Source organism: Elephantulus edwardii, unplaced genomic scaffold, assembly GCF_000299155.1.
Source record: "Elephantulus edwardii isolate Elephantulus edwardi_28Jun2011 unplaced genomic scaffold, EleEdw1.0 scaffold00177, whole genome shotgun sequence".
NCBI classification, from domain to species: Eukaryota; Metazoa; Chordata; class Mammalia; order Macroscelidea; family Macroscelididae; genus Elephantulus; species Elephantulus edwardii.
The window spans coordinates 2,312,503-2,339,012 of NW_006399927.1; the positions used below are offsets into that span (position 1 = coordinate 2,312,503).

The 26,510-nt window shown below is 41.2% G+C and overlaps 1 protein-coding gene across 1 annotated transcript in view; it reads left to right on the forward strand.

Annotated features, from left to right (window-relative positions):
• The window catches only part of FRMD4B (FERM domain containing 4B), a 306,037-nt gene extending 286,766 nt beyond the window's left edge, over nucleotides 1-19,271 (forward strand). Inside the window, exons 15-23 of the mRNA XM_006895942.1 lie at nucleotides 307-440; nucleotides 533-652; nucleotides 1,586-1,814; nucleotides 5,116-5,172; nucleotides 6,277-6,424; nucleotides 7,181-7,300; nucleotides 8,543-9,360; nucleotides 13,975-14,107; nucleotides 19,151-19,271. Coding sequence (XP_006896004.1) covers nucleotides 307-440; nucleotides 533-652; nucleotides 1,586-1,814; nucleotides 5,116-5,172; nucleotides 6,277-6,424; nucleotides 7,181-7,300; nucleotides 8,543-9,360; nucleotides 13,975-14,107; nucleotides 19,151-19,271 — 1,880 coding nt within the window. The remainder of the gene's footprint in view (nucleotides 1-306; nucleotides 441-532; nucleotides 653-1,585; nucleotides 1,815-5,115; nucleotides 5,173-6,276; nucleotides 6,425-7,180; nucleotides 7,301-8,542; nucleotides 9,361-13,974; nucleotides 14,108-19,150) is intronic.
• Nucleotides 19,272-26,510: the final 7,239 nt, after the last annotated feature.

The window sequence follows — 26,510 nt, forward strand, 5'->3', positions numbered from 1 at the left end:
ACATTTTCTCTTGTTCAGAAAAAAACAAAAACAATTAATTTTCCCCCCTGGTGTATCTGAAACATTAAGTATATTATTCATTGCTTCCAAAAAGACTGAGCCAGAAAGAAAAGGTACATTTTATTACGAGGCTCTGTTTGATACCCAGAGCATGAGAAAATATCTCCAATTTCCTTTTATTATGTTCAGGAACAAGGAGAGAAAAAAGAAACTACCATTTAATAGCAGGTTTGGCTTAAAATCCTTTGTCCTTTAAAAAGGAAGGAAACTTGCCTTTATAAACCTTCCTTGTTTCCCCTCCCCCAGGCTCTCAAGACTCAGAGGTTAGTGAGGAGCAGAAAAGAGAGAAAATTCTGGAACTCAAGAAGAAGGAAAAGTTGTTGCAAGAAAAACTCCTAAAAAAAGTCGAGGAGCTGAAAAAGATCTGTTTGCGAGAAGCTGTGAGTGTGTCCTGCTTCTTCAAGTTCTTCACGTCATGTCTGACAGTTCAAGCCTATGATAATTTCCCCTGTTACTCTGTCCTGTTTCACAGGAGCTCACTGGCAAGATGCCCAAGGAGTATCCACTGAACGTAGGGGAAAAACCTCCTCAGGTCAGGAGGCGGGTGGGCACCGCATTCAAACTAGATGACAACTTGCTGCCGAGCGAAGAGGTAGGAGCCATTAGACAATTACTGAATTAGACAATCACTGAATTTTTACACATTGAGAAACTATCATGTAAGAATTAAGAACTTTCCACTACTGGATTCGATTCGCCAGAGCAAACTAAGTAGTCTTTGGCAAGTAACTCACCCTTGCTAAAGCCTCAGTTATCAAGACTTAATTTCCTCATCTATAAAATGGGAGTGATGGCCATGAGGGATGCAGTGAGTATTAAAAGAGATAATACATGTGAAGTTATCAACTATAATAACATTGTAAGATTTGTTAGCCAGTTTATTTTGATTTTATGTCCTTAAACTCTGTGACCCTATATGTGTTTCCTTTAGAAATGTTACCAGTCTTGACTTTAGAATACAATAGCTATTTCTAACAATAATCAAGCAATTACTTATTGAGTTCCATTTACAGCCAGTATTAGCACTAATGTACATGCATTATCTCATTCAATCTTCTCTACACCTTTATATAGTGAATGTTATCTCTATTTTATAAAAGGGGAAAACACTGAGGCATTAAAAAATTTAAGCAGGATTCCCAGTTCCACACAACCAGGAACTACCGGAAAGCCGACTCATGCTCAAATTTGTCTGTCTCTGAAGTTATAAAAATGAATATAACATTCTGCTTCCATGAGTTTTGGGTTAAAAATCTCAGGGGTGGTGGGGGAGCGGGGGTGGTAGAATATGATCTTCACCCCTTCTGTGAAAAGGAAAAGGCTTGAACTAATGACAAATCTGAGTAAGATGGACAAGGAATCTTATCTGCTTGGAAAGTGTATAAGGATGCTTATGCAGGATGATCCTGCATTTTATTCTCAAGCAGCATCTGATTCAAAAATATACCAGAAATGTATTATTACCCAACACACGTGCAAGTGGCTGTGCATGTTTACAAAAGTATGTAAAAATCTGTATGTACAGGATCCTGCTTTGCAAGAGCTGGAGAGCAATTTCCTAATACAGCAAAAGCTAGTTGAAGCTGCGAAGAAACTTGCCAACGAGTCAGACCTGTGTAAAACAGTAAGGAAGAAACGAAAGCAGGACTACACTGATGCTGTCAGAAAGCTCCAGGAGATCGAAAATGTCATCAACGAGTACCGAATTAGATGTGGCAAAAAGCCTAGCCAGAAAGCAGCCGTTATTTTACCAGGTCAGTGATAATTAAGGTTCATAAAGTCATGTTGTCAGTACTCTTAAAGTGGCCTTTTTGAGCCAGTTCATTTGATGAGGACAGAGCAGAAGGAAAAACAGGATTGAAAATAACATAAATTTCTTAGGATTAAAACAGTTTGAAATTTCAGTCTTAAAAGGTTGAAAATTGTATTTCCAGTGACTTCTCACTGTGGAACTACTACACTGTTGAATTGCTTTATTTCTCAAGGTGAAAGAGTGTTCAAAGAAATATTAGTTCATAAAAAGACAGACTGACCTTTTAATTGGCCTGGTGTTTAATACATTGGTGATCACAGGACCCTACCGAGTCGCTTCTGAAAGCTTTTTAGGTGCTTATGCATTGTGTCATGTATTTGCTTAACATGTAGGTAAGAAGTCGTTGTTGTTATATGCCATCAAGTCACTTGTAACTTATAGCAACTTATGTATAACAGCCCTAAACCCTGCTTTATCCTGTGCCAATCTTATTGTCTCTGACACACCTACCCCTAATACCCAGTCACTGAATCAATCCATTTCATCAAGGGTCTTCCTCTCTTGCACTGTCCCTCCACCCTCCCAAGCATGACGTCCCTCTCCATGGATTGGTCCCTCCTTGCAACATGCCCAAAGTATGTCAGATGAAGCTTCAGAATCTTTACCTCCAAGAAGCAGCCTCGCTTCAAAACCTCTCCAGGACAAACCTGTTTGTTTTCTTAGCAATCCATAGTATATTCTATACTCTTGTCCAGCACCACAGCTCAAAGGCATCAATTCTCCTTCTATCATCCCTAGTCATTGTCCAGCTCTCTGATGCATAGCAAGTGATTGCAACAACCATGGCCTGTATCAGGCACACCTTAGTCTCCAGACTGACACTGTTGCTCTTCAGTACTTTAGAGAGGTCTCTGACCACAGACTTTCCCATAAGAGCTCATAGAATTATTATTTATTATTGTTATTATTAGTGATTACTTAGAGATAGCAGAAATTGTTCATGCTGTGTTACTGAGAGGCAGGGTGCAAAGCTATAGCCACAATATGATCCCAGCATCACAGAGTATGCATTTACCAAGACTGGGGAATACTTAAAAATATTACTAATTTTTTTAGAATTAGAATTTCAAGTAATTTCATTTTCTTAATACTCCTGTGTTTTCCTAGTTCTCAACCATATCTATCTATTACTTTCATTGTCTAAAAAAGGTAACCAAAAGAGTCTCATTTATCTAGATTTCAGGTCCAACTGGCTATGTACATGTATTTGCATTTTTTTCAGCTACGATTGTTGGCTGAGTCATATCTGTATTTCTTTGATTTTGTAATTATGAATTTTAAGATCTGGGTAATCGGGATGGGAGTGTCAGAGACAGTGCGATTGGCATAGAACAGATCAGAGTTTAGGGCTGTTGTACATAGGGCCTCTATGAGTTGCAAGCTACTCGGTGGCACATAACAACAACAACAACAAAATTGAGATATTTCTTATTTTAGAAGTGATATTATCAAGTTTTATAATTGGTGGTATCTTTTCTCATACTGGAGCAAAATAATTAGCATCTTCCTATTGATGGCATCTTATGTTTGACAAAACATAATGACTGGCTTGTGTTAAGTCTTAAACATATGGTTTATAAAGCAGAGAGTTGGCGTTTGAAAAGTAGATGCACAGTCATGAGCCAAGTGGTCGTCAGCTACCGCTGGGGAATTCAGGGTGACGCTGGCTCAGATCAGAGGCCCAGCTGGCCTTGACAGTGGTTCTTTACAAAGATGGTGATTAGCAGCGCATGCCACCTTCACGGCCATTTGTCGTGGCCACACTCCTTCACATTTAGACAACAGATGGTGTCGATGGCTGAGCATACATCGGATAGATTTTTTTAGTGAGTTTGACAGCTGACTGTCTTGGCACCTCACCTCTCAGCTCCACCATGTGTCTAGATTAAGGGATCGTCTCCCTGGCTCTAATGGAGATTAACATTTGCAATAGGCTGGGGAGATCCCCTTCAGAGTGAATGTGTGCATTACGTTGAGACATCCTGCCTGCTTGTCCGCTTGTGAGCATGCTCATCACTGCATATGGAATCATCTACTCAAGTGGACAACATAGCATTGGATGGACCCCAGTAACAGAACTATGGGTGTTTCTAACCAGCCTAAAGAATGCTGCATCTCAGTACTAAAAGTATGGCTGACATTATTTAGTGAGCGTTTGCCATGTGCCAGAAACTAGGCCAAGGGGGTTTTTGTGCATTTTTTTCTTTTTTTTTTTTTTTTGTGCATTTTTCATTGACTGCTTATTCCAGCCTTATGCAGTGAGTATTGTCATTACCTCCATTGTAGAATTGAGCCAAATTATGTAAAATTGCTTAGATGAAATAATTTTACATAAGTCTCACACTTAAATGACATAGTGATCGTTTGAACCTGCTGCTGCTGCTGTTGTGTTATGTGCCATCAAGTCAGTACCAATTTATAACTGACCCTCCAGTGAGTTTTCAAAGTCTGTAAATTGCACAGGAGGAAACTGCACATATACTTTCTTGGTTTTAGCACAACTGCTTACCACTAGACTACCAGGGCTCCCTAATTTTAACCCAAGTCTGTTTAATTCAGTGGTTCTCAACCTAGGGAAGTTCTGGCCTTCTCGCTGGTAGTGCTAGTAGCAAATGTGCAGAGTCATTTTGTTGTCCACAGCAGGGGTAGAAGTGTGCACAGACATCTAGTAGGTGAGGCAAGAGATGCTGCTGAGCCTCCTGATACACACAGGACAGCCTCCCATAGCAAAGGACCATCCCATCTAAGTGACTGAGGTGCCACCACTGAGAAACCCAGGTCTAATTCAAAAACTCCACACCAAGAGTCTCCCCAGTCCAGCAAAGACAAGCCCTTTTCTTCAGGGATGGATCAAAGCACAAGTTGTACTCCTAGTAAATTCTCAGCATTTACATATTATTTTGCTTATTATTTAGCATTTTTTAATGGTGCACTCATTTTAGAGGGTGAAGTTTATGTCCAGTATAGAATTTCGATTGAAAACTTATTTAAAATCAAAAGTCACTCAAATCTCATTCCATTTTAAGAACTGATCCCACGTAATATGTGGACAATATGTAAAATATTTTTATCTTCAGCAAATGAATCCGTTTCTTACATTAACTAATAATACTTAATGCACTATAATTTCTTGCATTCATATCATTATAAACAAAATACACAGTCCACTGAGAATCGCTGTGCTCTCCTCACTCTGCATGTGTGCACACAGTTGTACTAAAGATGGTTCCTTCTATTTTCAGAAGATGTAATCCCATCAGAAAGTAGCTCCTTGTCAGACACCACTACCTACGATGACCGTAAGTTCCCTCCCCTTTTTATTTTGGAAAATGTTTTCAGGTTAACTCAGCATTAATAAATTACACAATTTTTGAAAATTAAAGTGCTGTCACATGAGCAAGTAAATGTCTCCACAGCGATTTGCATGAGAGAGAGAGAGTGTGTGTGTGTGTGTGTGTGTGTGTGTGTGTGTGTGCCTTCTAGATTAAGATAATTACAGACTCTCAGGAAGTAGCATAGTAGTAAACACACAGTTCTTCACCCAAATTCCCCAAAGGTGAAATCTTTCATATCTGGAGTACAGTGTCAACACCAAACAATTGCAATGTAAACTTTGTTCAGAATTGTATTATTCTTTTTCTTAGAAAGAGAAAAGCATTCTAGAAATTGAGTTACATGTCATTTGTCCATTCCATCAGTAGGGCTGTAACTGTTGTACTGGCTGTGTTTTCTCAGCCCATCACATAATGAAATGAGTTTCACGTTGAGTGTGTAATGTTTCCTTTCAGCCCCTTTATACCTTAGCATGCAAATTGGCTGTCAAATATGATTTGCAGTCTTTTTTAAGAAGTCAATGAGACATTTCCCCCTACTACTGTATACCCTTTCTCCTAGTCTCCTCCTCCCTAATTTTTATAATGCACAATGTTTTATAGTTTCATAATTATTTTTTTGAAAATGCAAATATTAGTGAAAGACATAAGAAGTCTACTAATTTATCATAAATTATTTGATAAATCCAGCCCTTCCAGTGAGAGGATAAACCTTTGGTCAGCCAAAGAGGGTTAGGAGCTTCAAAATAGATGTGAAAAAAAATTAGCTCAGACCTCACTGCTGAGCTAACTGTCCCTGCCCCTTTAGACATTGGGATTTTAAAATGCAAGTTTAGAAGTGTGACATCACCATTCCATGTGAATGACTGCTTTGCTCAGAGTGATACCTCTTGCAAAAATCATTGAGTCACTTCCTTTTTCCCATGTTTACAATATAAAAAAATTAATGTCCTGAGTTTTCAAAAACACTGCTTATCAGATCTTCCCATTTCTTTTGAGATGTTGACAAGGTATTTCTTTACTTCTTTGGTTACCTATTTATTTATTGTCTTACTTGTTTGCTTATTATAGCCAATGACTCCTTCACTCTGGCTGGGCAGCGATCAAATTCAGTTCCTCAGTCTCCAAGAATCCTTCCCCCCAGGTCTCTTGGCCTTGAGCGAGTCCATTTCAGAAAGTCATCCATCAATGAACATTTCATGGATTCTAGGCCGTCCAGGTGAGAGGCTGCACCACAGCAGCATTCATACTTGTCACCTATGAATTCTTTTCTCTAAAATATTGACATTTTAAAATCAATTTTTTTATGCTTTCGGAAGGCATTATCTTGCTCACAGTTGTTATGAAGCAGAGAAACTGCTTTGTTGTTGAGAGCAAATGAACACATTTTTTAAAGGCCCTCTAAAAAACCTTTAGGCGTTCCTGTGGGGGTAGTCCCTGGCCTGTTGCAAGCTAACAAAAGGGCCGTGTGTCTGCAACTGTTCAAATCTGCCAGCAGCTCCAAAGGAGAAAGATAGACTGTCTCTTTCAACTAAGATTTGCAGCCTCAGAAACCTGAGGGAGGGTGGCTAAGAGTTGGAATTGACTCAATGACAACGAGTTTGAGAACGATAGTCTAGTAAATAGGTAATTCAATTAGCAGCACAACTTCCCATGAACTAAGCCACCAGAACTTCCTTGTTAGCCTATGGTATAGTGCAAAAATAACATGTAAATATACTGGGAACTTAAAAAAATTCATGTGACTCACTTTATTATGAAAGTCTGGAGCTGAGCCAGCTGCATCCCCACAGTATGCTGCTCCTCAATTTCATCTAGGACCTAGTCAGATGCTAAACCACAGATACACCTTCCCAATTTTCTCTTTATGTTGCCTCTCCTTCAGTTTCCAGTATGTTTCTTATCAGTTTATGACAAGTTTGCCAAAAATGTTGAGATGCTTATCATTTCCTGCATTCTTCTTTTATCTTCCCAGAGAAATGCTGTCAACACACAGCAGCCCTTACAAAACTCTGGAGCGGCGGCCGCAGGGAGGACGGAGCATGCCCACCACGCCAATCCTCACCCGCAATGCCTACAGCAGCAGCCACTTGGAGTAAGTCCTCCTCGCTCCAGTTGCTTTGGCTTTGTTGATTTTCTGGTTTGAGCTTTGTTTCACTTTGTTGTGCTTTTTAATCGTGTTAAGTGACTTTTCTGCATCCAGAACTTGGTTTATGGATCTACATTTTCTGCTAATTTTAGTTTCAAATATCAGCAAGGAAAAATGTGCTTCATTTTTATGAATAAGTATTGACTTTCTTGTTCTTTGATTTCTTTAGTCAGACTAACCATTCTCATTGTAGAAGGTGAAATTTTGTTATTCCATAGTGATGATAAAGATAATAGTAATAATAACATTTTGAAGTGTCTAGTGAGTAGCCAGTGCAACCCTGGTGGCATAGTGCATGTTGAGCTGCTAACCATAAGGTAAGCTGTTCAAATCCACCAGCTGCTCTGCAAGCAAGATGGGCATTCCCTTCCTGTGAAGATTTGCAGCCTTGAAAATGCAGTGCAGTGTGGCTGTGAGTTGGAATTGATTCAACAGCAGTAGGCTTGGTTTTGCTTTAGTTAGTGTCAGGCCCTGTGCTCAGAGGTTTATAGGTACAGTGCTACTTAGTCTCCACAACAAATCTGGTTTTAGTGTTCAATGTTACTGCCACCCATAGTTTGCAAAGGTAGAAGTAAGAGCCACAGAGGTTAACTATCTTACCCGAACGCACTCGGCTGGGAATGAACCATGACTCATCAGAGATCTTGCTGACTTCAGAGCCCAGGCCTGCTCCAGGCTGTGGGGCCTGGTGCTGATGAACCCCTGTGGGCTGTAGGAGGGAAGGCCTTCTGGAGACAGGGCTGTTGTCCAGGCTGTAGCCTGTGCATCCCTTTATCTCCTCTCCCCTCAGGAAAAGGTTTGGATTACACAGTAGACAGAACCTGGTTTTTCTCTCCTGTAGACTTAGAGTTCCTGGGTAGTGTGAACTTTTGAGCAATTGACTGCTAGCCCAAAGCCTGGCGATTCAAGCCCACTGAGACGTGCTCCGCACACAGGCCTGGTGATTTGCTTGTGAGAGGCCTTCACCTTGACATCCCTGTGGAGCAGTTCTGCTCTGCTCATGTGGGGATGTCATGGGTTAGAATCAGGTTGACAACAGCTAACAGCAGTGACATTGAACTCTATTGTGCAGATTGCTTTGGAAATTGAAAATCTATATGAAATGGAAGAGCTACTAGACCATCTCATATCGTTTTGTTTTTTCCCTCTGTCTGAGGCTCACGTGTTGACCTTTTCTGCTCTTTCCAGACCCGACTCGTCCTCTCAGCCCTCCCGCCAGCGCAGTGGGAGCCTTGAGTCCCAGTCTCACCTGCTTTCTGAGATGGACAGCGACAAGCCACTGTTCTCCCTCTCCAAATCCCACAGAAGCAGCAGCACTGAGATCCTAGATGATGGGTCTTCCTACACCAGCCAGTCAAGCACTGAGTATTACTGTGTGACGCCCATTGCTGGCCCGTGCTACACTACCCAGACCCTAGACACGCGGGCCAGGGGTCGGAGGCGGTCAAAGAAGCACAACGTTTCTTCCTCAAATTCAGGAAGCATGCCTAACCTGGCACAAAAGGACAGCCTGAGGAACGACATCTGTTCACAGAGCCAGGAGCAGCCCTCGTCCAGTTACTATATTACAGGCTGCACACAGTACCCCTACCCAGAGTGCGACCTGTATTACAGTGGTGGCTATGTCTATGAAAATGACACCGAGGGACAGTACAGCGTCAACCCTTCCTACCGGGCATCAGCCCACTATGGATATGAGTGCCAAAGGGACTACAGTCGGTCCTTTCACGAAGACGAGATGGTCCGGGCACCCCAAAACCTATATGCAACTCTCCGACTGCCAAGGAAGGCAACTGCTAAATCGGAGCACATCACCAAAAATATCCACAAGGCCTTAGTCGCGGAGCATCTGCGAGGCTGGTATCAGCGGGCCTCTGGGCTGAAGGACCAGGGCCACAGCTCACAGATGAGCTTTGACTCGGACAGGGGGTCCCAGAGACGCCTAGGCTTTGCTGGGCTGCAGGTTCCTTGTTCACCAAGTAGTCGGGCATCATCCTACTCATCAGGTAAGAAGCCAGTGGAGCCAGTGGACGTGACTCTCGCTCACCTCATGGTAGCCCTGTGCTCACTAGATGGTAGAACTGCGCCCTGCAGTTTTCAGTGGCTGTCTTCTCTAGAAGTAATCTTCAGACCTTTCTTGAGTGGACTTGAACTTCAGCCTTTTGGTTAACTGTTCGCATCATTCTGGGGGCACATGACACAAGATTTCATTTATCCAATCAAGGGTCTAAGCCTAGTACCTCATTCATGGAGGCAATAACAATTCAGTGCAGTAATAAGAGTCATCAACTTAAAAACTAATTTCTTTTTTTAGCTTCCTTAAGAACATAGTATACATGAGTCTGATGAAGCCAGTTTTTAATTCAAATTCAGCAAACATTTCTTTATTGAGCACACCCCTCTTTTGCCACTCTCTCGGGGGCCTCCATACAGTTTTACCTGTTCTGGGATTTTGCCTGGCAGCTACATCTCTTAATTGTATTCAGGTCACTGAGAATTAAGATTTTAACCAAACAGATTAAATCTCCTGGCAAGCAGAAAATTTTAAGAAGATACACCCACCTTCCCTGGTCACCTCCAGGAAATTGATCATCTGAGGCAGTTTGTTCTGAATGCTCAGGTCCCTGCATAAGGTTGTATAACTTTAGAAGAAGCTGAGTGCTAAGCATGTTGCTTGTCAAATGTACCTTTATATTTTATTTAAGGCCTTTTCCTATTTTTACTTGAAGGAGTTGTTGAATTTATTAATTGACTTAAGCTTTTAACTCCACTGAAATGTTTGGGAGTGCCCCAGCAAGCTGAATACTCTAAGTATATAAATGGAGATTGAGGGGATCCCTTTGTCCTTTGTTCAGCTAATGAGCAGGCACTTCCCTGAAGTGGAGGATGTTGAACAGAGGCCTGGCCCCTGCGAGCTTGCAAGCCCACTGGAAGCAAGAGGGATGGATGAAAGTGGAGCCATTTAAAAACTCAATGGGTAGAGTCCTAGCATTATAAACAGTAACAGGCTAACCAAAAGCTTGGCAATTGGAAGTCACCCAGAGGTGCCTTGGGAGAAAGGCCTGGCAATCACTTTAGGGAAGTCACACAGTTGTGATCCACCACAAATGGGGTCACCACGAGAGCCAACAGTCACTGTTCTAAGAAATGAATGGGTAAGGCCAGAAGACCCCTTTATTAAGCTTGCCACCTTAGTAAGACCAGTTCAGCCAGGCCCAAATCCTATTTAACTGCCAGCGAAAACTGCACCTTTCAAAGTTTCGTAAGCTTGTTGACAAGAGGCATTTCCATGGGGATTTCTGTTGGGTTCAAGTACCCTTCTGTTTGTGCAGGACTTTGAACTTCCACTTTCCCAGCTAAATAACCTTTGTCATAGCTAACCTGTGAAAAGATGCCTGTAGTTATTTCTCATTATTTATGGCTCAGCTCTAGTGAATACCTTTCCTCCCTCTAAACTTCAGGGTGTTACAGGAGAAACTATCCACAGTCCAGTGTGGACAGGAGGCCACAGGGAAATAACCAGACACAGAGGGCTGGGCCCTGTGGCTAGTCACCAGGCGCAGGGAGGCCAGGGAGAGAAGTAGGTGTAACTTTAGAACCTCAGCATTCCTGGCAATTGGCTCAGAATCTGGGGCAAAAGTCAAAGTTACCTTACACTTCCTGGTTCACACCTGGTGTGAGCCTTGCCATGCTAGCAGGTTTTAATTCTTCAAACTAAAAAACATCACTTTTTAAGTGACTAGAAAGGTAGAAACAGAATCAGTGCCACCAGAATACTCTTTTGGCATTTTCCTCCTTTCTGGCTACGTTTTATAGCTATAGAGGTGTATTACAGCAGACATGCATCGTTATTTGCCAAATTTGTCGGAGATGTTGTAGTCCCTTCCAGCCACCTCAGTGACTCAGTTTAGTAGCAGTGGCACCAGCCGTGTATTGGCAGCTTGCTCTGCCATACACTCAGCATTTTCACATGCACAGATTTTCACACGCACAAAATTCTGTAAGGTCAGTGCTCTTGTTTTGTTTATTACTATCCTAATTTTGCAGCCAGAAGAGCAGTGGTGGTTCAGTGGTAGAAGTCTCACCTTTCACGTGGACTGACCAGGTTCGATTCCTGGCTAGTGCACCTCAGGCACAGCCAGCCACAACCTGTCTGTCTGGCAGAGACTTGTATGTTACTGTGATGCTGAACAGGTTCAGGCAGAAATTCTGGGATAAGATTAGGAAAGAGGCCTGGCTATGTACTTCCAAAAACTGCCAGTGAAAGCCCTCTTAAGTCACAATGGTTCAATCCTGTTACGCACAAGACCCTCAGGAGTTGAGGGGCTAACTCACCATCAGCCAACAACAAATTCTTCAGTGAAGGCTACGCAGACTTAGAACATCTGTTAAAAGTGACACTACCCAAGCCCTATGGCTAGGTTGCACCTCTAACCCAAAGCCTATGTGTGTCTGGCAGCTAGAATCCACCAGCAGCTCCACAGGAAAAAAAGATGCAATTTTTTTCTTCCCATGCAATTTACAGCCTTGGAAGCTGATGGAAAATCACCTCAACAGCAGTGAGTGTTAGCAAGTAAAAAGTTACCTAGCGAGTGAGAGTTAAACTTGAAATTCACTGTGATGGAGTCATCCCAACTCCAAGCAGCCCCTCCATCGGTTTCCAAGGCTGTACATAGGAACAGAAGAAGAGTTCCTCTCCTTCAGAGCCACTATTGGATTTGAACTGCCTGAGAAGACTAGGCACCAGAGCTCTCCTTGTGGGGCTTGGGCTGGGACTCGATCCCGCTCTGCCTGACGTCTTAGTCACCAAGTTCCACAGCTGCTGACTTAGAGTTAAGGAAGGTTCTTAGAAACTCAGAGTGAGAGGGTTAGGGCTGTGAATCTTCCTAGCATCCAGGGCCACAGAATTGTTAGAGAGTAATCCCTCTCCCACTTTGATGGCAGGTGTGCTGCAGGTGGAAAAGAGAGAAAAAGGTAGCAGCTGGGAGCAGGAAATATGGACAAGCCGGAAGGATCCACAGGCAGCGCCAGTGTTTTGAAGCTTGCACGACCGTGGTGCTGTGGCCACCTGGTGCATCCCAGGCATGAGGCAGAACTGGTTTTATAGGAAGGACAGTAGACACCCTGAAGGAGGCATTCAGTGGACCCTCCCCCTAATCACAGCCTAGGCTTGTTCCACTTGAGTCCTTCGGCAGTACAAAAGTTTTCCTTTCTCCGTCCCTTCTCTGACCAGTTCCCACCCCACCCAGCTCCCCACTTTTATCTACCCACCCCCAAGGCAGAAATTAGGTCTTGATCTGTCAGTAGCCACTGCTGATTTTGACTGAGAGACTACAGTATCAGCAAGTGCAGAATGATTTTCCTACAGCGGTCCCCAGAAATTGAAACATTACCAGCTCATTGCCTGTGTGGCCAGCCACCATACTCTGAATCATGAGATCTTCTCAATAGATGAGGCATTTTTTCCCTTCTATTTTCTGGCTTTCCTTTTTTAAAAAACACAAAACAACAACTTTATTGAGATATGTTTCACATCATTTTATGTCAGGTTGATTGATGAGTGTTTACTGTGTACCCAGCACAGTGCTAGATTTTCATCCATTCTTTAATTGAATACACCATCAGCCATGCAGTGTTCTGTCAGGTCAGTTCCGATTCCCAGTGACCCTGGAGGACAGAGTGGGACTTCCCCACAGGGTTTCCTGTGCTGCAGTCTTTGTGGAAACAGATTACCAGAACTTTTCTCCTGAGGTGGTCCTGGTGGGCCCACATTGCTACCGCTCACTTAGTGACTAAGCGCTTACCCATTATCCATCATGCCAGCAGGGCGCTTTACATCAGCTAATGTGTTTTTATAAGCACATGTCAACAGCAGGGTGTGTTTCTATTATTAGCCCCACTTTATAGTGAATGACATTGGGGTGGCCTGCACTGGGGAGCTGCATGACTAACCCAAAGGACAAACCTCTGGTGGTTCAAATCGCCAGCTGTTTTGAGAAAGAAAGATGGACAGGAGCTTCCCGTGTAAATCACTGCTTCAGAAACCTGATACAGGCTCAGCTCTGTTCTGGTTCTGAGTCTGCTCCAAAGAGGTGAGGTTACCAGTGAAGAAACTGTGACTCACTTGAGCATTAGGTGACCAGACTGAACCCTGTTGATTCTAGCCCACTAGAGTGTACACAGCTGGTAATGATAAACATGTAAAAGGCTTAAAATTGTTTTTCATTTTGACTGTTGTTGTTTGGTGTCCTCAGGTCGCTCACAACTCAAAGCGACTCTTTGGAAATAGCTGTGAACCTTACTCTATACTGAGCCAATGTCCCTGTCTGTGACACACCTATCCCCACTGTCCCAGACATTGTGCCAATCCATCTGATGAGAGGGTCCTCCTCTCCTGCACTGTCCCTCCACCCTTCCAAGCCTGATATGCCTCTCTAAGGACTGGTCTCTCCTGGTAATGTGCACAAAGTTTGTGGGACAGAGCTTCAAAATCCTTGCCTCTAAGAAGCAACCTGGTTTCACCTTCTCCAGGACATGCTTGTTTGTTCTCTTGGCAGTCCATGGTATGTTCATTACTTTTTATCCAATAGTTTCCTCTTTCTTTCCATTTTTAATTCTAGTGTCTTCCACAAATGCTTCCGGGAACTGGAGAACGCAGATAACCATCGGGATAGCTGACTATGAGGCTTCTGCACACTCTTCCTACACCAGCTGCTATGGCAACTTGTACACCCCTCTGCCCTCGCCAAGCAGGTGAGGAGGGCGGCTCCAAGGGAGGGAGGGGAGTGGAGGAAATGGGGATGATCCAGTGTGAACATGTACCACACCTGACTTCACCTAGCAGGTGAGGAGGGCGGCTCTAAGGGAGGGGGTGTGGAGCAAATGAGGACGATCCAGTGTGAAAAACAATATATGCAAACTTTGTAACTAAACCAGTATAACATAAAAATTTTATATTAAAATAAATAAATAAATAAAAGTCTACCAGCTTATCTCTGCCCCCAAAACAGGGATCCAATTTTCACCTTGTAAGCACTAAATAATATAGCTAAGAGTTTGTAAAAATAAAGGCCATAGGCCAGATACGAATGTCAGCTTTTTTGTAAAGAAACTTTTATTGGAACATGCTCATTCATGCATATATTATTTAGAGTCATTTTTGTATTATATGAGCAATCTGAGCTGTGACCGAGGGCACAGGGCACACAAAGCTTAAACTTCTTACTTCTCTGGCCCTTTAAGCTGTTTTCTGGCCCCAGTCTAGCTTTTTGAAACACATGCTGTTCTTAGAGTTATGTGGTATTAACTGAGTCTGAAGGTGGCTTTGAGCTTTATAGTGTCTGTGATTACTTGTAATATGTGAATCTGTGTTGTGGATGTGTCCATTTTATGCTCTTTTGGAGGCTGATGGGGGGGAAAAAGCATTTGATTGAAAGTGAACATAGTTTCACCCTACTCCAGGAATGACTGTTCATTCCAAGTTTCCTGGTAGACAGTTGTGGGCTTTGTTTCAAACATTTGCTGTTTGTGTGTGAGCAACCCTGTGTTCTTAGAGAAACAGCAGACGCACTCAGCTGTCCTCCTTGTGTGCAAAAGCAATTTGGGGTGGTTTTTTTTTTTTAGTTTTGGTTTATTTGGGTTAGCCCTTTTTTTTTTTACATTTAGAGGAGATATAGAAAAATATTTAAATGTGATTTAAAATTTAAAGAACTCTTACATGGTTTCTGTTCTCTTTACATACTGGAGGAATTACGTTTCAAGACACTGTTTCTTCCCATAATTTTCTCAGGAAATATAATCCATGGTTCCACACAATGAGAGTATTTTATGTATGCTGGGCCTTTAAAAAATTCTCTCTTCAGAAAGTCTAATGTTGCTTTCTTTAACTTGCACTGCTTCAGGCAGATGAAATGTATAGAGACTGTAGTTTGTGAGGTCTCTGTACTGGTGATTTAGCAGCTATTTTTCCCCCTCCACATTTAGCAGTTTTTCTTGGCTTGAAATATTAGTCCAATTGTCTCAACTCAACAAAGGATATGCTCAAAATAGAATTTTAATGAAAATATACTTAAGTAGACATCAGATAGTTTGGGCTTTTATAAATTGCTTGAAATGGGCAAGCATAGAACACCAAACTTACTTTTACCCAAAATCTGAACAGAAGCTTTGAATTTCAAATCATTTAATACATTTGCAGATAATTTTTCTATTGGATAGTTTCAATTTTTCTTTTTGTTTACACAGTTAATAAGGATAAACTTGCTGTGCACAACTCAGTTCTAATATCTTTGACATCAGTTTCGCTTCTTAACTCAGGAAACGCTCAGCATTTTTAGAGAAGAATGTGTCTTACCAAGTGTGCCCATCTATTCCAGCCAGTCCAGCACAGCTTGATGTCAGAGGGGCATAATGTACAGGAAATTAGAAGCTATTTAAAGATCTCTATTGTGTGTGTGCCTACTTACTCATTGTGGAAAATTTGGAAAATACAGGGCAAAGTAAGTAGAAAATAATTTACCCATAATCCCACCGTCCTGAGATAGTAGTTATGAACATTTTGGTTCTTCTCAGTTACTGTAACTGTTTTTGACGTGAGTATAATGTTATTGAGTATACACCATGGACTGCAAAAGAACAAACAAGTCAGCCTTGAAGGACATGCAACCAGAGTGTTCTTTAGAGACAAAGATGGTGAAATTTCTTACTGTGGGCTTGTTCGCAGGAGGAACCAATCCTTGGAGAGAGACATCGTGCTGGGAAAGGTAGTGGGACTTTCAATGAAATGGGTTGACACAGTGACTGCCACAATGGACTTGGCTGATCATGACAGAAATCGGGAGAACCATGGTGCAGGATAGGGCAAAGTTTAGATCTGTTGTTCACAGGTTCACTATGAGCTGCAGAGTCAATGGCATCTAACAACATCATAATGACGATGCGTATGTAATTTCACATCTTGTTATATGTAAAATTCTACATTTGAGATTTTAATTCAACACTGTATCATACATATCCCAATTTCTTGAAAAACTAAGACTGACAGGATATTCCACTTAATAAAATATCTAAAATTAAAACAGGGAGCTCTGATGGCCCAGGGACAAGAAGCTACACTTCTATTCCAAAGGCATGCAGTTCAAATCTACCAGTTACTTGTTCCATTGGAGAAGGACAGGCAGTCTCTTCCCGTGCAATTAACTGCCTCTGAAAACCTGCCCGATAGTCAGCCAGACTCAATGGTACACAACAACAACACAATGAAAACAAGTCCGCCCACACCGCTGCTCACAAGTCAATTCTGAGCATCTGAGTGTTTTCCAGCCTTGTTTTCTGACTTCCCTTTGGGTTTTTTGTTTGTTTGTTTCTATTTCCATCTCAGCACAGACTACTTGTCTATTTGTCTGAGTTCTAGATTATTTTCTTAAGACACATTCTATAAGTTTAGTGAATGAAGTTAAAGTATATTTTTAGATCTTGTTTTCCAAAAAGATTTATCAGGTTATTGTGCTAACTGCAGAATTATAGGAGTGCTTATTTCCATTTATTTAATTTTTTTTTAAATTCCATTATCATTTTATTCATTTGACTTAACCTATTAATGCAGCACATGTAACAACCATTACATTACATTAGAGGTTTGCTTTAAAATAGCATAAATAGTGCTTAAAAATACAATATTTAAAATAAGATAAATAATCGGATTTCAGAAATAGAAAAGAAAAATCTTAGAAATTATTTGAAATGCTTAGGAATATATTAATAGTTTTTTTTTTAAGAAATAAAGTCCACATTATTTAGATATTCTTTTCCTTGGAATATTCAGGTAGTAAATATTCCAGAAAGCTACAAATAATTTTTGTTGTTGTTGTTAAGTGCTGTCGAGTCGTAGTCGACTCATAGCAACCCTATGAATGAAAGACCTGAGCACTGTTCATGGAGTTTCCAGAGGCAAGCCATTTCGGAAGTGGATGCCACTCCTCCTTCCAAGCTTGCTTTAATTGAGAAGCTCCACTATAGGTAACCATTATCGAATTTGGCACATCAGTGTCACAGTGTTTAGCATCAATCACAGCAACCACGAGTTAATTCTGTACAGCAGTGCACAGACCCGTGCTCAGCATTCCACTCTAGTGCTAACCACTCCCAGAGCCAGCTCCTGTCAGTGACTTTCAAACTGGTCTCTAGTGCCATGCCACCTACCAGGAAAAGTTTTTAAATAGGAGACCTTATCACAAATACTTACCAATAATTTTTCCCCCAATAAGATCTACTGTAACTACTAATGGCATAAATTTTCCAAAAGTAAAAATGTTGAAGTCCCTTATGCTAACTAGTCCATGATAATACAGTCAAATTCTTGGCTCAGCTGTGTTTTTTTAATAACTTATTCTTTTACTTCCTGTTTTCTGTTTACCTCGGTCTTCCTTGTCTAACTACCTACTACTAGGCAGAGACCAGGGATTTTGTCCCGGAGAATGGCTGTGTCTCCAGAAATGAGCTGAGTGTTAAATGCCCTTTTGCTAGGTGTAGCCACTGTAGTAAGTACAGTCACTCCGAGATGTGTGGTGCTTCTTGCATAAAAGGGCTTTTGCTTGCTCTGGTTGACGTGTGAAGTTATGGAATCTGACGTTTTCCCCTAGATTAGATGAAAATACTAAATACTTTGACTTGCGTAGTGTTTGTTTCTTCTCTTCTTTTGAAGGCTTTTATTACCTTTACTAAAAGATATAAACATTTCTAATCTTTACTAATTCTCTAACCAGTTTTAATCTACTATTTTAAGTTTGGCCTGTTGGGGTGGTTTATGTAATAAGATGCTCTCATTTGTATATACCATGAAAATATGCCTATGATTTCTAAATGTGATACTGTCTGCTTAGTTACACTTGGCTCATATAGACACAAAATAAACCTCAAGATACTCCTGCACCCCTCTAATATGTTCTTTTGACCCTGAGGTAAATAGCTAATGTGTTCTCTTGATTTGAACAATACTTCAAATATATCATCAATCTATTTAAAAAGTTGAAAATATGACACACACAAATATAAAATGGGCATTTGTTAAAGATTTATTTAGCAAAATTGTAACACTGGATTTAAAGGGAATTCACAAAACTGGGTTTAACTCACTGAGAGAGAGATGCTGCAACGGGACTACTGAGAACAAAGCACAAGACTAGTTAGCATCCGACAGGGCAGTAAAAGTACAAGAGGACTATTGACCACTGGGCACAAGACTAGTTAGCATCCGACAGGGCAGTAAAAGTACAAGAGTTTTCAGTCAGACAGAAGCTACTTGAATTTTTTCCACAAAAAATCTAAAAATACTGTAACAGTTTACACAATCTGCATTCTCCTCCCTGGTGAATGAGCAGTTACACAGACGTGTCTCTCCCTAGAGAATTAAATTATTCTGACTTGGATCTTTGAGGCCCTGCTCCAATGTGAGGGGCTTCCGGTGACTTAGTGGTAAGGATCTGCACTGTAACACAAAGGTATGCAGTTCAAATCCCACAGCTGCTCTGCAGGAGAGAGCTGACAGTCTCCTGTTGGATGTGCTGCCTCTGAAAACCCACTGGAGGGTCAGCGGTGAGTCTGTTCTGACTCCACAGTACACAACAACAACAACAACCAGTGTGGCAATGAAAACACATGCAGTCACCCTCTGCTTTATTCCCAGGTTCTGGACAATCTTACTTAACAGTGCTTTCTACTAATATCTAATATACTTGTCTTTGTATGTGAGAATCAAAAATGACCACCGAGTAACCCTATTCCGGTTTTCTTTAACAGACAGTACACAGAGGCCAGTCACCTGGACAGTGCGGACGGAAGTCAGTTGGGGGACAGCCTGGACAGCAGCGAGCAGAGACTCTTCTGGCATGAAGACTCCAAGCCTGGAACATTAGTTTGAACTGCAGTTGGACCTCCTGAAGCCAGCGCTGCGTCCTCACACTAATGTGCCTTGCGAAGTGTGTTTGTCTTCCTGGAAAGCTGTTGGCATCAGAGGTTGTGGAGAAGATTCAGGTTGCCCTGGAAGTGAGCCCCACACAGAGACTACAGAGCCCCTGAGGATACCTGACCTTTCAAAGCCCCAGCGTTGTTTACCTGACAGACCAAGGTCTGACTACACCTGGAACCATCACCAAGAGAGGACTCAGATAAGCCTTTAACCACAGCAAGGACTTTTTAAGGGACTAAATGGTGTTGAAGGCAAACCTCAAAACTATGAAAAGTGCATTCAGGGTCTGCAGTGGGCAGGAAGGCTAAGGGAAATTCAGAGCACAATTCACCATGCAGGGAAGAGGGGCCAGAGTTCCTAGTGCTCACTCTGACAAGGTGTGAATCTGTGAACTGACAAGGAAGAACAAGCTATTTGTATGTGGACAACTTGACAGTATTCGAAAATTACTTGAAGAGAGAGGCTGGATTTTCAAGAAGTTCTGAATGAGTGTAAATGTTTTTAGGATATTATAAAGAGTGATGGTTTTCATAAGCACCATAAAATGGGTTCTGGAAAGACACTGCTGTAGCGTCTTATAATGTAACTTTTGTGGTAGTAGATTGGAGGAAATGAGTGTTCTTCTGAATCATAGACAAACCTTGCTTGGAGATTTTCTAAGGTACCATATTGAACTCCCTTCTTTCTGCACCGATCATGTAATGAACTGTTCCTGTTCAGGCTGGTATCTCTTCTGCTTGGCTCTGACTTAAAATGAAGACTTGGTATGGAAAGTTTTTAATCATGAGTTTGGTAAGGTATTTTAAGGTGATACAGAAAGAACCCAAAAGCAACAAAAACACAACCAACATTATTTTAGATTAACTGTGTGCCTTAAAATGATGACCACTAGAAAAGTAAGCATATTGTCTGGGTTCCACAGGTAGTTCTAAGTCACCAAATGGCAAAAACAAGATTAGTCATAAAATAAATACTTCAATCTACGGTAGACTTAATTATGAGGCTAAAACTACCTCATACTTTCTTTGGAGGAACTAATTACCTATGGTTTACTATAGGATTTTTTTAAAAAATTCTTTCCATTTCCAAATTGATTATTTTCTGTCATCTTTATTCTGATTCAGAATTCCATAAAAGGTGCTCCTTTCCCCACTCCCTTTTATACAGGTTCTTGTTCATATTGTGAATGGAGATGTTTCTGACAGGTTTTTTGGAACATTTTCTATCTATATTCCAAAGCATGTAATATATACATGGAGATGATTTGTTAAACTGGTCCTAGTCATTTGTTTCATTAAAAATTAAGTTTGGGGGTTTTCCCAAACTTCTTTTTAGACATGCAAAAAATAATTTATTCCCTTTTGCATATTTGTATAGATTCTAGAAACAGAAATACTCTTTTGACTATTCTTTTACTGTTCTGACTTTTTTTAAGGCCTATTTTTTTTTTACATAGGTCAATAAACAAAAGGTGTGCTACTGAGAATGTTTATGTATTCTTCCTTACACTCAGAGCTCATACAAGCAGTCTACAGTAGTCTGTTTGAATAATTATATTGGGCAAGACTTCTCGTTTTTCAGTTATAGTATTACCATATTTTATTGATTCCAAGATTTTTATATTTATGTCTCTGAAATTGGACCCTTTCTTTTGATTGATGGTGTGCCCTACTTGAATTGGCAGTGTTTTCTTCTTCTTTAGTGATAAACGAAATAAATTTCATTTCTCTGTCTTACAATAAAGTTATCTTGGAATTGATGAAATATAGTAATGTATTGTCTCACTGAAGATGATTAATATAAATTCTTATGCTTCCTAATCTTGGGAATGTTGCTTCTTTGTAACAAATACACAAAACATACATAGTAGTTTTGCTGACTGGCAAACAAGATTTTTAAGATTCAGGGAAACATTTCACCTGACATCTTTTTATCATGGGCAATGGGAAGAAGGGGACAGGAAGCAGAATGTAGGAAGACATTAGTATTAATATTTCAATGTATGTGACTTGTATTAAAATGACATTTTCCTGTTCAAGAGAAGCATGCTCAGAATTGCATATGCGCTTTTAAAGGGCTAATAGAATTTGGCACCCAAAGTGAAAGACGGAAGCACAGTGGCTCTGCTGAGCCATTCTTCTCCCTCCACAGTTTGGTTTACTTTTTGTTTTTTAAATTGCGTTTTCAGTGAAGGTTTACATGGCAGCTTAGGTTCCCAGGCAGCAATTTCTACACAAGATCTTCTAGGACATTCATTAGTCATTGTGGTTCATGAACATTCTTATTACTTCCGGATGTTCAGTGTCCTCTACGTTTTGAAAAATATCTCTGAACCACACTAGGTTGTACAGGTAAATTTGTCAACATGTAAACTTTTTTATTAATATAAAATATCATCTAGCTTCTTTTTACTCAGCATGTGCTTTCTACAGTTGCTAGCCAATCTTGCCTTCCCCACAATAGAGCATGTTGCATGGCACACTTACAAAAAAAATACATCATGGTCCACTACTGACAACTCTGAAAAGGATCATAGTAGAAGATCACGGAAAGAGTATTTGAAAAGTGCAGGGAAAAACCCTTTGAAGACAAAATTGGCCAGGCTTATTATTCTTGGAATCCTCAAGAATATAGCTCTTTGTCACTCTGAAAAAACTCACCCCTTAGCTCAACTTCCAACCAAACAAAAGACAGGTCTGGTAAAGAGTTAGACTGACAACCCAAAGGCACTTGGTTCAAATCCACAAACTTGTCCTTGGAAGAAAGAGGAGCAATTTCCTCCTGTGTGATTTCCTGCCTCTAAAAACCTGCTGTTTGGTCAGCTATGAGCTGGTTCAGACAGGAGAGTAAATAACAACGTAAGGTTCCTGGTAACACCAGAAGGCACTGACTCGCTGACTCCACAGAACAATCAATCCTCTTAGGATCGGAAATGCAGCATTTGCCTGGGTATACAGCTCAGAAGGCAAGTAGGATATAAGGATTGATGGAAATAGGAATCAAAGGGAGGAAGCGGGGAAAGTGCCATTACATTATGGATGTGAGAAAACAAAATTTGTATGAATGGTTGAATGGAAAACCAATTTGTTCTGTCAAATTTAAAAACAATGAAAATTTTATATGTGTGTTTTTAAAAATTTCATCATGGGAGGGAGGCACAGTTGCCAAACAAACAGTTGTATACCACATTATGTGTGTACAAATACTCATGGTAAAAAATTTTAAAATACAAACACACAAAAATATATAACAAAAAAAAATCAAAACCTGTAAGTGTAACATCTTCTAATATAACATTCTTAATCTATGTATTCAGGTTTTTTCTATGCATATAGTGATTAAGCTCAGAGGGGAGGAAAAGAAAACAGCATTGAATTACAAGTACAATTCTACAGCTTTCTGTTTCTCACCTGAACACTTGAGTCTCACTTCTATTGATACATAGCAATATATTTCATAAAGATGTATATTTTACAAGGTAGATTTTTTAAACTGCCTCGTCTTCTTTGATGTTTATATATTTTTTCTATATTTGGAAAATTTGTCAAAATTCTTTGGTGTGCCCATAAACGTTTAAATGTCAAGCAATAAAGGTCCCAGAACTGTCTATAAACTAATAGTTTGATCTGTTCTTGGGAATGCAAGTTCCAATGGAAATATTTCCCTGTCAATTTGGTTTTCAGAATGAGAGCACTGACTTGGTTCCTGCCAGTGAAGAAGTCTCGATGATTGTCTAGAGCAGTGATAGTTAAACTCAGGGGGAAAGACTTTCTCCCACACTTTTGAATCCATCAAAGGTGTTCTAAAATAAAAAGTGAACTCCTAGAAAAATGAAATTAAGACACACAAAAATGAAATTTGAAAATATCCTGTGAAATTCCAATTAAGTTTTGTAAATGTCACCTCTTGAGTTTCCACATTTACCTGCCCTAAGGCCCTGGTACAGGCTCCAGACCAACTGAGGTTTACATCCATCAGGTGCTTCTGCAGTAGAGGCATGGGGAACTCTCCATTTAAAGAGAAAAACATCCTCCCCACATCCAGAGTCCAGAAGAGGTGACTCCCTCATCTCCTAGCATCCTGTGACTGAAGAAAGCGCAGCCCAGTCCCACCAACCAGGGCCAGTCTGTGATGCAGAGGTCTCATTGGTTCAGAAGTAGGTCTCCAACGTCTTTCTTTCTGGTCCGTGTTGGTTGGGAAGCTCCACTGAAACTTGTTAAACATCATAGCGGCATACAAGGGGTGTATTGGGCAGGAATGACGCGCTTGACCCAATGCTGCTGCTGTTGTATGCTGCCCACTAGAATTCATAGCAACCTTGGGAACATCGGGTCAGAATTTTATACTGTTTTGCAGCGTCTTCATGATCTCCGATGCGCATAAGTCTATTGTCTCTTGTTGAGCGTCTTCCTCTCTTTCTCTGACCCTCCTCCTTTACCAGCTTAATGTCTCTTTCCAAGAGCTGACCCTTTCGGCCAACCTGCACCAAGTCTGTGAGGTGGAGTTCCACCATCCTGACTGCTAAGGAGCACCCTGGTCCCAGAGAGTGAGAATCCCACCACCAAACCACTTCTGTACCCTCTGTGTTGCTGACTCTATTTTTCATCCCTTTCTCTGGATTCCCTTATATCTTTCTACCATCCTGCCTCCCCTCTACCCCATCCCTGTACCACTATGAAGCAGAAATGAGAAAAGTATACCTTGCTTCAAAAAGCCATATTTCAAACATGGTTGGCCAATCCTTCCTCCTAGTCTGTCTGAATATAGGAGCTCTGCTTTAGGATAGCATCTGGCAGACATGCGCTATCCCCGTAAGAGCAGATGTGACTGTGTCAATGGGCTCAAGTATGTCAGAGATGATGAGGATGGCACAGGGTTCAGAGCTGCTTGTAGGAAAGCTGTGAGTTGTACTCGACTTAATGGTACCTAACAACATCTAAAGGCAGGGGGTTCAAAACTAACCTCCAGATCCTCAAGAGAAAGATGCTCAGTCTCCTCCCATGCAATTTACAGCCTCTGAAAACCCACTGGAGGGTCAGTGATGAGTTAGTTCCAAGCTTTCCACAAACAGTTCCTCTGCAGGAAGCTTAGTAAACTTTTTAAAAAGTATTATTGATAAAAATTCCATGGCTTCATACTACATCTGATAGACCTTGTTGCTTACCTCTTCTTGAAGATAATGAATATAAATTTCTTTCCGTTACCAGTGACAGAAGAACAAAGTGAGATCCCAGACCAAACACAGATCACTAACAGCCTGTCCTGGGAGACCACTAGCCATAGGTAGCCAGTGACTGTCCACAAGAAGGCTTTATTTACTGCTGCGCTAGTTCTTCTGTGGACCACATACATCTAAAATTGCTTTCCAGCTGGCCCACTGACTGGAAAAGATCGATATTTGTTCCCATTCCTAAGAAAGGTGACCCAACATAGTGTAGAAATTATCGAACAATATCGTTAATATCACGTGTAAGGGAAATTCTGCTGAAAATGATCAAAAAACCTTTGGAACAATATGTCAACAGAGAACTGCCAGGTGTACGGGCTGGATTTAGAAGAGGTTATGGTACTAGGGATATTATAGCTAATATTAGATGGATCTTAGCAGAAAGCAAAGAATACCAGAAGAATGTCTATCTGTGCTTCATGGACTATATGCAAAGGCTTTTGACTGTGTGGATCACAACAAGCTATGGCTGACTCTGAGAAGAATGGGAATCCCAGAACATTTGATTGTGCTAATGCGAAACCTATACTTGAACCAAGAGGCAGTCGTCAGAACACAGCAAGGAGACACTACATTGTTCAAAATCAAGAAGGGGGCCCATCAAGGATGTATTCTGTCTCCATACCTTTTCAATCTGTATGCAGAACAGATCATCCGAGACGCTGGCCGATATGAAGAGGAATGTGGCATCAGGGTTGGTGGAAGAGTCATCAACAACCTGCATTATGCAGATGACATAACCCTGCTTGCTGAAACTGAGGAGGACCTGAAGCACTTGCTGCAGAAGGTCAAGGACTGCAGCCTCCTATATGGATTGAAGCTCAGCATCAAAAAAACAAAGATTCTCACCACTGGGCCAATTGGCAGCATCAGTATGGATGGTGAAGAGATTGAGATAGTTAACAGTTTTAGTTTACTTGGCTCCACAATCAACACTCTTGGTAACAGCAGCCAGAAAATCAAGAGACGAATTACCTTGGGAAAGTCAGCTGAGGGACCTCTCAAGAGTACTGAAGAGCAACGACGTCAGGCTGGAAACTAAGGTGTGCCTGATCTGGGCTATAGTCTTTACAATTACGTGCTATGCATCAGAGAGTTGTACAGTGAATAGGGCTGATAGAAAGAGAATTGATGCCTTTGAGCTGTGGTGCTGGAGAAGAGTGTTGAATATACCATGGACTGCTAGGAGAACAAACAGATTTGTCCTGGAGAAGGTGAAGCCAGAATGCTCCTTGGAGTCAAGGATTCTGAAGCTTTGTCTGACATACTTTGAGCAAGTTGCAAGGAGGGACTGGTCCTTGGAGAGGGACATCATGTTTGGCAGAATGGAGGGGCGGTGAAGGGGAGGGAGACCTGCAATGAGATGGATCGATTCTGTGACTGGAGCGGTCGGAATAAGTGCATTTGAGATGGCTAGGTTGGCACAGGATAGAACAGTGTTTAAAGCTCTTGTACATAGGGTTGCTATGAGTCACAAACGACTCAATGGCACATAACAACTACAAGTCAATAAAATGTCTCACAGAAGTGAACATACTTGTGACAATTGCAGGTATTCATAATGTATTGATTCCCATTTTTGATAGCCTACGCTTAGTATGATATTAAGGGATAAGACTATAGTCTGATCCTAAGGAACCCTGTAGGAATTTCGCTTTCTTAGGTGGAAGTGCACATGGACACTAAACACTCTTGAGCCTCTGATAAGTGAATCTGCAGTTAGTTACAGATTAAAATCTGAGCTTGCCAGCAAAGCATATTTCTAAACACTTCAATCCTTTTCTGCCTTTGATGATTTCATGAAAGAACCTGTCTCCCCCGGGAAAGGAAATAAGAGAAGTTACGTTTTTTAAGAGACATAAACGCAGGTTATACACATGGATTTCACCTGATGGTATGCATAGGAATCAGATCGATTACATCTGTGGAAAAAACAGCTGGAGAAGCTCAATATCAGCTGTGAA